The 14,461-nt window shown below is 47.2% G+C and overlaps 1 protein-coding gene across 8 annotated transcripts in view; it reads right to left on the reverse strand.

Annotated features, from left to right (window-relative positions):
* WASHC1 (WASH complex subunit 1) overlaps positions 1–11,300 on the reverse strand; it is a 39,223-nt gene extending 27,923 nt beyond the window's left edge. Inside the window, exons 1-3 of one of the 8 annotated variants that reach the window (XM_046939207.1) lie at positions 11,237–11,300; positions 3,976–4,290; positions 2,136–2,288 (exon numbers count right to left, since the gene is read on the reverse strand). Coding sequence is in view for 1 of the 8 variants with exons in the window: in XM_046939200.1 (XP_046795156.1) it covers positions 11,059–11,119 (61 nt within the window). In the remaining 7 variants the exon portion in view is untranslated. Of the gene's footprint in view, positions 1–2,135; positions 2,289–3,964; positions 4,291–11,058 lie in introns of all 8 variants that reach the window. The other 7 variants (XM_046939208.1, XM_025148819.3, XM_046939212.1 and 4 more) reach the window with 7 other exon arrangements.
* Positions 11,301–14,461: the final 3,161 nt, after the last annotated feature.

A 14,461-nucleotide genomic window follows, 5' to 3' on the forward strand; every position in this document is an offset into this window, starting at 1 on the left:
GAAACCCAAGCACTGCTCCCTTCCAAGAAAGGCAGCTAAAAAAACGACAGGGCATGCATGTGCACACATGCCCTTGCTCCAAGTAGGTTAATGAGACTTCTTCCATTCTGAGACTCCCAGGAGCAGCTCATTACTTCTGGTGACTGGATTGTTCTTTGGTAACCATCTTGAATAAAAGACTCCTTCTTTCAGGATCCTTTCACATATAAGGCCTAAACAGTCCCTGAAATGTTTCAGTTGTCTTCAACGCATACACCACAGTGCTATGCATGCTCCTAGATAAGGCTGAGCCAAATAGCACTGCTCTGTGACAGAGCCAGGACCAGGCTATCAACCACCCATGTTTCCATGCTGCCAGCTCTGCTCATGTCCCTTCCTCCAATATTCCCTCAGTCTGCCTTCCATGCTTCGGTGCACAAAAACAACAAAAAGTTTCTGGGACATAGAGGAAAATATTGATTAGAAACTGTGAACTCACAAACTGCTTGGACAGTCTGCTCTAACAGAGGTGAGCATCCATACATTCTTCTGAAGCTTTGCTGTTAGGCCTAAGCAAATCCTTTAAAATATGTTGTCTGTATGTGTCTTGCTCTCTCAGACTGTAAAAAACCCGCAGTCTACACACAGCTGCTCACTATGAGTTTTCATCATGCAGGGTGCTGTACCTCAGCACAAGGAGATATTCACTCAGCCGAATGGCAACAAACAAAAGCAGGATGGCAGTGTGAGGTATCAGCAATGGACAGATCTGTCTCAGGATGCACACGTTCCCCTGTGGCACTTGGAGGTTACCAGGAGCTGCTCCAGGGAGCGCTGCGGTGTGTAAAGAGCATCACGGATGCGGCACCCTCATTAATGAAAGAGGAAAGCTCTCCCCCTTCGCAAAGAAGGACACACTGAGCAGGTTAAGAAACACAGAAACACAAGCGAGGCTGGAGGAATTCACAAAACAAGGGCCTGGAAGAGACAGCTGCAGCAACAGCCAGCAGTTGAGCAGGTGAAAATTACAGGGATCTTCACGTACTCTTCAATTTCCCTGCCTTGCTGCACAAAAGGCGAGGCTATCAGATTAGATGTGCCTGCAGCCATTCCTGCAGCACCCTCTCTGAATTCGTCCTTTCCGATCCTACTGTATCACCTAGGAAAAACCACCCCTAAATGAGGTGTGGGTCTTTTTGGGGGTTTTTTAATTTAAAAATGAATCCTACAAAGTGAAAAAGAAGTAGGAAACCTACAAGAGCCTTTCCACAGACAGCAAATTTGCAAAATCAAGCCCAGCCATCAGAAGGTTTGGCGCTGCCGCAGGAAGCCCGGGCCCATTCTGTTTCACTTCATGCATGACTGGCAGCAGGCTCTGAATCCACCCTCTTTAGCAGCAATGTTTGCACACTGATTAGACTTCGTGACTGTGCCTATTCAGCAGACAGGAAATTATTATTTTGACTTGTAAAGCATACGAGTTAATCTGAGGAGGAGGGCAGCTAATTCTAAGATGGCATTTTTTCATTTGCTGACCATAACCGAGCTCGAATCCTTTTGCTTCCAGATCTCTGACCAGAGTGACCGAGTGGAACAAAGCGACAGGCGAGCACAGAGAGCGTGCAGCTACAAGATACTTCAGCAGCAAAACAAGTTTATGATCCTGCCTGTCACTGGTCACAGCTCATCCGTTGCATCGGTACCGCCGAGTTTCGCCATGCCTATTTTAAACTCGGATCAGTTCAATGACCCAATTTACTGCAGCCAGAGAAACAGCTGTAATTGCCCAGCCGTGACACAGAGTGGGGAGTGGGGGCAAGAAGGGGACTTGTTAAACTCGCTTATCAAAACCATTACCATGTAATCCTGCCCCAGAGGATAACAAGGGCAAGCTTCTCACCTCTGGAGCCAGATGAGATCATGCAGTCCCGATATCATTTCCCAGATTCTCACCAATCCTAATTCTTTTGGTGACCTTCCTAAAGCCATGCTCCATTCGGCAGCCAATGGACAGCAGCCACTACCAAACTGCTTCTCTCCTTGCACTCAGAAGCTACAGACCGCCCTTCAGGTCCCGGTGCTGCCTTGCAAAAAACAAACACGCGCCGGTGGGACAAAGTAGGAAAAGCCCAAAGTGTTCCTGCTTGCATTCTTACATTTTGGCAATCAGTAGACTTCAGCTTCACGGGCTCCTGGCACAGCCTCTCACGTGAGCTCCTGATTCTCACCTTTCCTAAAAAAATCCACCAGACTGGAGAGATGTGGCAGACTCTGTAGGAACTGCTGTCAGATACAAGAGATGATTCTTTCTGTGTGAGGTAACAGATAACAAGTTTAAAGCAAGAAGGAGCAAAAACAGCAACACCTTTCTAAATGACCAGAAGGGCAAAATCCCTTGCTACAGCTGTTATTACTTTTTGTGAGCAAACCAACTGGGGAAGCAAGCCAGTTTTACAAGCACTCTGAGTAAAGGCCTGTGTGCTTAGAATAACAGCAGGACTGCTTCCCTCAACAGAAGGGGACTCCAGGTACAAGGATTATTTTAATGGGAAAGATTCAAAGTATTGCCAGCCGAAGGCAGGAAGTGAAGCAAAGACCAAATGTCACTCAGCAAGACTGATTCTTCCTTCCTCTCAGCCAGCAGCGTAGCAAAAAAAGGAGCAGCCAATCTCCTTAACCAAACTCTGTTATCACAATCAAGCATTACAAAAAACAAAGATGAGAAATGTCTCGGCTTTCCCATCCTGCCCAATGGACACACACCAAAGACACAAATAAACTCTTCACGTCTTTCACCTGGAAGCGCCTTCCAGCAGAGCAATAAACTGGTTTCAGTATCGCTCCAGATTCTTAAAGAGGAGCTAGAATGTGTCAGCAGAAAGCACTGCATCCTGGAATTATGAAGGCAGGCCAACAAGAAATGCTCTGACGTTACAGTGAGAAATGGGCACATAAAACCCCAAGGCAAGTATGATTCAGAAAAGCAGCTGTCAGATCACCCAGGAGATTTCATCATTAGTGGTATGACCACCTGTGGGCCACACAAGGCAGAGCAAGCAGCACGGAGGCTCTTTTTTTTTGTGATCAAAGAGGCTCTGGAGAAGAGCTGAAGCATCTGGGGGCTCCAGCCAGTTTTTATTCAATTATTTTTTCTATGTCAACTTTCAAGATCAAGAAAAATGCGTTCTTGTGTTATATAATAACCACATTTGCCTTATTAAGCTGCAAAGAATGAGAAAATGACTGTTTTCTCACCGTACCTCCTGCTTACGTGTGCAATATCCTGATTTGGAAGTTCTGACTTGAGCTAATGATTGTTCACATTTGCACTGCTGCCTGAAGCTGTGCCTTTAACCTCCAGTATGCTGGGATAAAGGCTGTCAGGGCTGCTGACTATCCTCTATGCACAAAGCCGGTCCCTCCTCAGCTCCTACGCTCACACTAGCAAAAGCTGATGGAAACAACAGCAGTGGGAAAGGCAACATCAGTCTCTCCCAGACTCTTACCTTCCCAAAAAACTAGCACCAGGACACATACAGGCTGAGCATTCCAGGTTTTCCAGGTATCTGCAACCAGTCAGACTGTTCAACCACCACAGCCAAGTCTAGTAAATACTCCCATGGCTACAGCTAGACTTGCAGCTCTCTGAAGCCACAGAAGAAAGCATACAACTGATCACTCAAAGTAGAGAAATACTCCCCCTACTTTGCTTCTTGGGTTATTTCCCTCTGAGCCCAAGAATGAAACTCCTTATACAGAAGCTAAGCCCAGGAGAACTTGTTACAGAGCAAACAGAGTCTGTAAGAGAAGGAAAACTCCTTCAAAATAAAGCTCCATGGAGGAGATCACTGAGATGATTATCTGCAAACAAAAAACCTCACAACCTTATAAAACCTTAATTCTATAAAGGAACACAAACAAACACAGATTAATAATTTGCCTTCCCTCAGCATGGGCAGAGACTGCTATATATGCAAGCGCTTACCAGACACATACTTAGCTGCAAAAATAAAGGAGAATAAAAGCAAGCCACCAACAATGCTTGCTTCCTTAACACGCTCCGAGGGATAAAAAGGGGTCAGGGAAAGAACAGCACTTAAATACTTTGAAAAAAAAATCCGTGTGTGCTCTTCAAAGATACAAGAGCTGTTTCAGATATCACTGTGCTGCTGCTTCTATCTCTGCGCTGGAAAGGCAGCACCAAGTAACAGCCTTCAATTTCCACATGCAGTAACAGCCCCAAGAAGTGACAAACTCTCTCCAGCCCTCTGCCTCTCCTCTGTAGGTCTCCAACAAAAGATCAGCGACTACCTGCATGGACACAGAGACAAGAAATGTGCAATAACGTCTGCAATGTGCAATAAAGATCCCCCATCACCATCACCAGCAGGATGGTTCCATGCTGAGAACAGACCAAGGCACAGATGCGCTGTGGGTTAAGGTTAACACCCAGAAGATGGAACAGAGACAGGTTTGGGGCACAGCTTATCACACTGCTCTGTCTCCTTTGATAGAGGAAAGTAATATCGGTAACTTGATATGTATTTCCATAAGTGAGGAAATGAGGCCCTATGCTAAGCTTTTGGGGGGGCAGGGGAGGAGGGAGGAAGAGAGAAGCACTTTGTTAAGTTAAGAGGATGAAAAGTCTATTTATATTTTTTAATTAAACATGTTCTACAGTGTTATTAAGCAGCAATCAAAGATGCAGATGGTACTGATTTGATTGGTGAGAGGTGCACTGCGCTGAATATTAAGGAAGTCTGCCCCTATAAATAGGTCTAATCACCATCTGAAGGCTGGAAGGCAGTGATGAAAGAAAGCATTAATAAGACCATAATTAGGCCCCGTAGCAGGCTGTACTCCACCAGGGTGCTCATGTTACTCGACATTTCTCATAGTAGCATCCTCAAAACTCCATCGTAGACATGACTGTTTTGACTCTCAAGACCTCTAGTAGTTATTTTGACAAAGCTGTGAAAAGTAGGGTTTCTCCATCGTGGCAGGGCCTGGTGCCTGTTAGCATCTTACTTCCTAGTACCACTTCTAGACCAAGGGAGCTCTCAGTTCCAGCTGTTCCCACTCTGCCTACTCTCAACCAGTGAATTGGAGCTCCTCAGGCACAGAGACAGGCTGGAAACTTTGCTTTGGATGCTATCACTGTCTCTCAAAGGAGCAGAAAACATAAAGGCCAGATCTGTACCACAAAGCTAAGCCAGCTGCAGCTGTAAAAGCCACATTCAGTTTGGTGCTCCAGTGTTAGAAAGTAAGACACTTACTCAGGATCAACCACCTCATACTTTCAGCCTGGCATTGTGGGCCAGTATCCTGCTAGGAAATGACAGGAGCAAAGTGATCTCACCTCATCAGTCCTAGCAGCAGCTGGGGGAAAAGCTTTTTGTGCCACACAGGTTAACAAAGCCACTGCTAACCACCAGGCACAGTGATGTAACACAGCTCTCCACGTCCACATGGTGCAGACCTACTGGCAGTTGGCACATGCTTGGTGCCATGCACACCCAGGCACTATGCAAACGTCATGCTGAACCATAAGACAAGGTCAAAGACCTACAATATCATTGGCTACTTCTGCTTTCGGCCTGTTCTGATCTTTCTGGATTAAAAGATGATCTCAGCTGTACGTGATCCCTCCTGAGCACTCAGAGCTACCAAAAGAAAAGCACTGGCCTGACAAAAATGTACCGGGGGAAGCATGAGCCCCGTACTTAACATAGCCTTTCTCAAGAAGCCAGAGCCTGTTAATACCTTTGGCTCAGATACTTTGATTTAGAAGAAACAGTAACTATTGCAGCTACTCAAGACAGACGAAATTTAGAAGCAAGGTGACATTAAGGTAAAGACATTACTGATAGGTAAATAATGCACGTAAACTGAAGGATTTGGTTTCCCACCAGCAGCATTAGCTCTTGGATCAAATAAGCGTGTGCCTGAACAAATCCACTAGAACACTGGGTGATCATTCTCAAATTCAAACCCCTTCCCTCTTCCCTAAAAACTGCTCAGGCACACTTAAATGTGTTGTTTTTCCACGTGCTACTCTGCCCTATTCCACTTAGTATGAAGAAGAAGAGTCAAGATTTGAGATCTTTGAGTCCAGCTTTACAATAGCATATGGCAACTCCCAGGCAAATGGTACAATACTTGGCATTTAAAGTTGAATCACATAAAATCAAATGATATTAGCTCTCCAGAAGACAGAAATGCTATTACGTGAGACTACTTTGTAAACAGAAACTGAACAGCAGATACTTGGAGAATTCAGAGCTACACTTCAGTCCTCTGAGCTACACAGGCTACGACAGCCTCTAAGCCATTATTGTCTTCACAGTAACCTTTCCTCTTAACACAGAGCTCTGCTTTGAGAAGCACAAGCAGTGGCCCTCACTGCCACAAGCACAAAGCTGTGTCATCTTGCTGAGAAAGTCTCGTCCTCTATGCTGAGGCTGAAAAGAGTTTCCTTCAGCTGGATATATGAAGGTCATTTTGATGGACAGATGTTGATATCTATTGTTAGTCAGACAATGCACTCTGCTCAACACCCTTGGCTTTCATCATTAATGGAGTCAATCAGGTACTCCAACAAATAATTGATCTTATGCTAAGGCAGCCATCTAAAATTGACCAAAAGCACTATGTTCTAGTGACCTGCCTTGCCCTTCTTCTCTCCTTTTACAAAATACTAAGTAACTAGCTTAGATACAACTACAGTCCAGGCATCTAAGCGAAGCTAGTCCCAGACCAAGCATCCCCATGCACCTATTCATTCCATTTCCTAAAAGGGGGCGCTTTGTTTTTGTATGGCTAAACCAAACAGCAGCTACTGGCTGTGCCAAAAGTCCCTTTGATGTCCATTACCTTGCAGTAAGTTCTCTTGAATGCTGGAGCGTTCCACCAGCAGGCTAGCTCAAGGGCTGCTGCAGAGGTTCCTGCTGAAAGTTTGGTCCAGAAAAAAGAGAGACTGCCTTCCTTTACTATCAAACCACTGCAACAAGTGCATAATCCAACAACCATGCAGTTTCCTGAAGAATTCTGGATGACTGGAGTTGACAAAAAGCTGCCTCAAATGAGAGACACCTGGAGAATCAATGACCCACTAAACTGCTGCATCCAGACTATTTTCTGGCAAGGGTTATCTTGTGAAGGTCCAAGCAGATCTGAGTAGCTGCTGAAATTGATTTGTGAGTGATGAAAATGATACCTTTCAAGCTAACACACCATGGTCACAGGAAATATCCTAATTTCAGACATAATCCTCCTCTTCCCCTGCACAGTATCTTTGATCTTTAAAAAATTTGCTTTGCTTTCGGGCTTATCTCAATACGAATTCTCCCCAACCCTCAATTCCTACTATGCTCTTTCACTACTCATGTGGTGACCACAGCAAATCCCAAAGCCTGATGCACTGCCATGCCCAGCGATTATCTGCCCCGCCGATGAACTCCAGAACTGAGAGAAAAGAACACCGCTTTCTATCTGAAAGAATGAAGATTAAAAACTCAGTTTGAATATCCAAAGTGATGGAAGGACAGACGACAAGAACAGCCTGTGCTGCTCTGGGAGCGCTGCAGGCATTTTTCTGCCTGAGGGCTCTGGAGGTGTGGCTGTTCCTCCCTAACCAAAGCATTTCAGTAACAAAAAGGCACACCGGGCAGCCCTTACATCCCAGCTTGCTACTCAGAAGAGACAGACTTAATTAAGTATCACGAGAGCTCGTCAGCCCCTAGCCAACCTTCCCAGATGAAGTCTAGGGACAGTTGACCGGTGCATCACTCCGGAGCTGTCCATTCCCAGGACAACTAAAATGCACAAAGTCTCTACAAAGACGTGCCAAAGTCAATTTGCTTCCAGCCCTCGCCCTTGGCAGGAGCAGCACTACCCACTTCAATTCCTTTCTCTGTTCAAGGAAGTCTCTCAATTTCAGTGGACAGGCAAGAAATAGCGACGCTTTCAGCTTCTACCTCGTAACCCAGGAGAGGTCAATACGCTCTGTAGAACACTGCCAGCAATGCCCACTGCACAACCTAAATGAGACAAACAGGTCATTTTCAGCCAGCTGACATTTGCCTGAATTACACAAAATGCCACCACCACAGCTGGCACTGTCCCATATGCTTTGCTGGAAGCGAGGCTGCAGAAGCCCAGAACCAGCCTACGCTTCCCCAGGGGTGGGGGGGAAAGCCTCTGGGAAAACCTAGGTGCTCTACAACCACTCAGCACTGAAACCAAACCACAAAAATGGAGGGGGGAAAACCTCAGCACAACACGGCTTCTGTTCTGTACTAGAATAAATACCAGACAGTGCTCGTCAGCGCTAGATGAGGATTCAAAATGTTCACCACGTCCGTCAGCAGCCTTTCTTCATATGCACTGCTACATCTAACAGCCCTGTGGTCTTTTTACTGTTGGCTGACTCATTCCTTTATTTTGAACAAATTAATATAGTAAATGCATTTATCGCAACAGCGTTTGGGTTCACTTGCAAGCAGTAACAACGTGGCTTTATTTAACCAATAACTACACCACCACAGCTGCCAGGTTGTGAGTGGGGAACGCTGCCCTTGTGCAACTTAAAGGCAATATGTATTTAAAATGATTTGGCAGTCCTGTGCTGATAGTGAACTGTGCTGATGCCCTGATGGATGACTACAGATTACATCTATCATCCGCGGGATTCTTTGAACTAGTTGATGGTGCACAGTAATCATAGAATGGCTTAGTTTGAAAGGGACCTTAAAGATCATTGAGCTTCAATCTCCCTGCCACGGGGAGAGCTGCCACCCAGCAGCTCAGGCTGCCCAGGACCCCATCCAACCTGGCCCTGAGTGCCTCCAGTGATGGGGCACCCACAGCTTCTCTGAGCAACCTGTGCCAGTGCCTCATCACTCTCTAAGTGAAAATTTCCCACTGACATCTAATCTCAATCTTCCATCTTTTAGTTTAAAACCATTCCTCTTTGATGATCATCTCCCTCACCCTACTGGCCCTCTCCCTACTGATGCAGTTCTGGATGCTGTTGGCCTTCTGGGTTGCAAGTGCATACTGCTGGTTCATGCCCAGCTTTTCATCCACCAGAACCCCCAAGTCCTTCTCTGCAAGCTGTTCTCAATGAGTTCTTCTCCCAGTCTGCAGACATATCTGGGATTGCCCAGACCTAGCTGCAATACCTTGCATGTAACCTTGTGGAAACTCATTAGGTTCTAGGCGGCTCACATTTCAAGCCTGTCCAAATACCTCTGGATGGCATCGCTTCCTTCTAATTGTGTCAACTGTACCACTCAGCCTGGTGTCATCTACAAACATGCTGAGGGTGCACATGATCCCATCATCTACGTCATTGGTAAAGATGTTAATAAACACTAGTCCCAAGACAGACCCCTCTTGTGATTGGCCTCCACCTGGACATAGAACTGTTAACTAAGAAATAAAGATGTGGTGTGGGACCAAGTCAAAGGCCTTGCACAAGTCCAGGTAGATGACATCAGTTGCCCTTCCTCTGTCCACCAAAGTCATCACTCTATCGTAGAAGGCCACCAGATTGGTCAGGCACAATCTGCCTTTGGTAAAGCCATGCTAGCTGCCATGGATGACCTGCTCATCTTGCATATGCCTTAACCTAGCTTCCCAAATGATCTGCTCTATGATCTTCCCAAACAGACATGACACTCACCAAGCCTGTTGTTCCCCAGGAATTCCTTCCTCCCTTTCTTAAAAACGGGACGGATGTTTCCCTTTTTTCAATCACCGGGACCTCAACTGACAGACATGACTTTTCAAATATGATGGAGAGTCATTTGGCAACTACATCAACCAGTTCCTTCAGAATCCTGGGATGCATGTCACCTGGCCCTATGGATTTGTACACGCTTAGTCTCATGAGGTGGTCTCAGACTTGCTCCACCAGTGGGAGGGATTCTGCTTTTCCAAATCCTGTCTAGAGGTTCAGAGCCATGAGAGATATGGGAAGCCTGGCAATGAAGACAGAGGCAAAGAACTCATTAAGTACTTCAGCCTTCTCCATGGAAGCTATTTATCAGAAGTACACTGTTCTTTGCCCCTCTCTTATGAACAACATATCTAAAGAGTCCTTTCTTGTTATTTTTCACATCCCTAAGTTTAATTTCATCTGCACCTTGACTTTCCTGATCCCATCTCCACACATCCAGACAGCATCCCTATATTACATCCAGTCCACCCATCTCTGCTTCCACTGCTTATATTTTTTCCTTCTTTTCCCTCTCTTTGATCAGCACATCCTTTCTCAGCCACGACAGTTTCCTGCTTAATTTGCCTCATTTCTTCTGCTGGAGAATAGAGAGCTCCTGAGCACTCAGAAAGGTATCTTAGCACACTGCCAGCCCTGTTCTGCTCCTTTGTTCCTACATTCTACCAGAGGATCCCATCCAATAATTCTCTCAGCAGCCTGAAGCTTGCTATCCTGAAGTTCAGGGTCCTGACTCCACTCTTTGTCAGGTCTGTGTTCCTCAAGATCACAAAGTCAACCAGAGCACAGTTGCTGCAGCCCAGACTGCCTTCAGTCTTAACCTCTTAGATGAGCTTCTCTGTACCGGTGAGTACAGGATCCAGTAACACTTCACCACCTCTAGCTGGTATGTCCAGTACTCCGACCATGAAGTTATCATCAATAGGCTCCAGGAGTCTCCTGGATTGCTTCCATCCGGTACTCAGAATAAGGCAGAAACCCCACAACTCCGCTGCAATGCATCAGCCACTTTTTGAATAAAAATGACTTAACCCACACTCTGCAGCTTCATAGCCCCGTCTCGGACACTTTGCTCTCTTTTTCACGCCAGACTTCTGGCCACAGCACCCAGCTCCCTGTCCCCACAGGGGAGAGGCAGAGGCAGGAAACTTTTACAAGCTCTGACTCTTTGCAGTCGAGTCCAATGGAAGTCCCAGAAAAAGCGTGATCTCTGCACGTAACAAGGCTGCGTTCAGCCAAACCGGGGCTCTCATTTCTGAACCAGCTCCCGGTTGTGGGGTGAGGGAGCACCCCCCGAACGCAACAGGGGGGAACGACGTTACCCACTCGCCTCTACGCACCGTCGCGAGCCTCAGCTCGGCCCTCCCGGGTGCCCCGCACCAGTGCTGCGAGCCCAGCCATTAAACGGGCAGAGCCGCGCGGCAACGCGCCGGACCCGGCACTTCGGACGCATTCCCCCCGTGTGGAGAGAGACTCAAACACAAACACGACCCCACGGCCCAGCCGAGCGCCCCTCACCTGCCGCCAGCCGGCCACACCCCAGCAACAAACAGGAAGCAGCGCCCAGCCCCACTTCCGCCCCTAGTTTACGTCACTTCCGCCCAACTTAGGGAGCCCCTGTGTCTCCGGAGCTCCCGGCTGACGCGAAGGGGGGGTGATACGCATGCGCGCGGGGAGGGTGGGGAGCGAGGCGCGAGGAGCATAGCGGGAGGGCGGTGTTCGCCATGTTGGGGAGTCCTGCAGTCTCAGTTGTGCTCGATCCCTGGCACCGCAGGGCTAGATGTCTTGTTGTCTGTCCTGCCTGTCCCCTCCCTGGCACTACTGGCATCCGTGTGTTGGGTAGCCTGCCAGCCTGACCCAAGTCCCAGAAGAGCCCTGTAGTGCTGCTGGGTGTGGGGTGAGGGAGGCCGTGAGCTGCCATCACAGCACTGTGCTTTTGCGAGCAGAGCCCCAGCGGCGAGGAGAGAGGGTGCTGGCACAGCTTCCAGCCTTGTCCTCACCCATGTGTTGTTTGAGAGAAAACCCCACAAACGGAGCTTGATTTTTTCTGCTCTCAGCCCTGCTTCTGTGCCATGCTGTGTGTTTGCTGCCACGGATCTGCTGCTGAGCACAGCAAACAAAACGGGAATCTCTGACTCACACGCTTGCTTGTTTTCTCTCCAGTGCTCATGTTTGAGTTGAGCAATTTAAAATTTGACTTTATAAAACAGTGAATGTTTTCTTTTATTATTATTATTTTTTTTTAAGGCACATTCTCCCAGCTAGTTCTCGTGTCTCTTTTATACTCCCTTAATGTGCACATTGAAGCGATCAAGTTCCTCCAGCACAAATATTCATGGAAAGCGTATTTCAGTACTGCATCCGTAAATGTTGAAAACACACTTTGAAGGGGAATATGCTACACATGACGGAGGTATTTGCATGTTCCTCCAGGATCAGAAACAATTCAAGAGTTACTTCAACAGTTGCACCTTACCACTCTTTAAACAGCAAATACCGGTTTCTGAACGCACAGGGAATGCTTGTGGTTTATACATAGCATTAAAAACTGCACCAGAGGAAAAAAAAAAAAAAGAGGGGACTTCTCTTCAAACAGTGAATGCATCTGAAGAAATCAGGGTCTGCTCATGCATATTCAACTTGAGGAAAAAGGGCAAATCCATTACACAGATGCCTGTTGCAGATTTCTGGCTCTGCCCTGCTCCATCGCAGGGGGAAGCGCAGTCAGAGATGCTTGCTGCAGGCTGCTGAGCAGTGTTGGACCTCTCAGACCCCAAAGCAGATGAGCAGCTGTGGCTTGCCCATGGCAGAGCGTCGCCCAGGTGGTTGCCCTTATGATGCTTTAATGATGGGGCTGCTAAGGCCTGTCAGTACGCAGAGTGTAAGGGCAAAAGGCCTAAGAGCTCCGAGCCTGGCTAAGAGCTTTGAAAAGTCTCTGTAAGGGAGGGAGGAATGTAAAATGATGCCAAAACTCAAAGCAGACAAAAAAGGAGATGTAGCAAAGTCTGAGCAAGGAGCATGTGTGTGGGTGTCAGGACCTGTCAGAGACAAAATAGGGAAGCGGCTGTAAGCAACAATCCAATCTATTCTGATCCATTTTTATTTATACACTGCTGACAGAAAGGCCTCCAAATGCTTTGTGCTGCTCAGATAAAAATCCAATTCTGCATTTATAAAATTTAATACGAAGCAGAAGGTGGAGGCAGGCTGACGCAGCCCCTTCCCATGTTCCCCTCCCAGCCATGCTGAGGATGAGGAAACAGCAGGTTTGCCAAAATCCCTTAGTGTGAGGCAGGAAGAGAGCTAGCAGAACTGGATAGAGGGAAGAGAGTGAGTGTTAGGATAGGGAGACAGAGAGACAGATGGGCAGAAGAGCAGCAGGGACTTGGTAAGCCCAATGTAAGAAGTGACAACAGCGTAGCAGCGCACTGGACAAAGCACCAGAGAGACTGCATTAGTGGGTGAGATGCCATAAATCATAGTGAACTCTTGTGTAACCCTGTCACACATCAAACATCTTCCCTGTGCAGACAAGACCTAACTGACTGGGAATGTGTATGTGTTACCAGCACAGAAATAACCCAGAGGCAAAATGGGAGAGCAGTGGCTATGTGCCACCATGGGTGAGGGCATGCAGGCAGGCTGGGGGTATGGTCTCTGGCTGAGTGCTTCTCTCAGCCCACTCGACTGGCAGGGAGAGGCTGAGCAGCACCGTCTCCAGCCAGGAGGACAGTGCACATGGTTTCCTCTCTCTCCTTAATATTTGCATTTCATAACATCTCACTGTGTAATCTTCTGTGATACTGAGGATGGGATCCCCGAGGAGCTGACTGACACTCACATCCACCGAGCTCTCCCTTTCTCTGCTTTGTGCTGGCAAGTTTTAGCAAAGAAAAATAAAACCAGGCACAAGATTTTTCTTCCCCAACAAAGGGAATGTTACTAAGCATTGTTGCCCAGGTGAAGGAGGATTTAGACAGAAGTCCTTCTTCCCATACAGTCAGTTAGACATCAGTTTTCATAGGTTGCAAAAAGAACCATTGAATGATGTGCCAAGTCATGCATGACAGTGTTTCAGGGGCTTTGCAATTAGGAAATGCACTGGCTGCTGGTTTGGAAAATGCCTTCCAGCTTTCCCAGTGCCATTCCCCAAGTCGATACCAACACGAGACACTAGTAAGGGTTGCTGCGAAGAGATCCTGCTTATGCACTTCCAGGCACTTAGTTCTGCCGTGGCAGGGTAGCGACTCAGACCCTCCCTCACCCTCAGGGCAGACCTGGCTTTGCCCTTGGCCTGTGGAAGAAATGAAAGAGATTGTTCCCACTGCTCTTCTTGCAGGATGCACAGAGGCTTTGCACGCTCGGCTCTGCTGTCCGAGCTGATCCTCACTGTGAGCAGCGGGGCTGATCCAAAGCAGCTCGGGGCACTTGTCTTCTCCCTGCTTTCCCTCTAGAGTGCTTATTCTGTCTGTTAGCTTTTCCATCACAGTAACATTCAAGCCCTTCCACTACATCCCGAACTCACGTAAAGGCATATATATCTTGATTGCAATACACAGGCTGATCACTCATCTGTTGTTGTGGAACAGCCACCAATTTATGTGCAAGAGCCAGCTCTTCTAGTTTCACATTTTATTTCAACTCATTTTCACTTTTCTGAAACTGCATTTTTCCACCAGAGTGCTTTTTCTTGAGGAAAAAAACCTAACACCCAGCCTTCAAAACATTAAATTAATTTGCTCT

This window comes from Gallus gallus, chromosome 1, assembly GCF_016699485.2.
Source record: "Gallus gallus isolate bGalGal1 chromosome 1, bGalGal1.mat.broiler.GRCg7b, whole genome shotgun sequence".
NCBI classification, from domain to species: domain Eukaryota; kingdom Metazoa; phylum Chordata; class Aves; order Galliformes; family Phasianidae; genus Gallus; species Gallus gallus.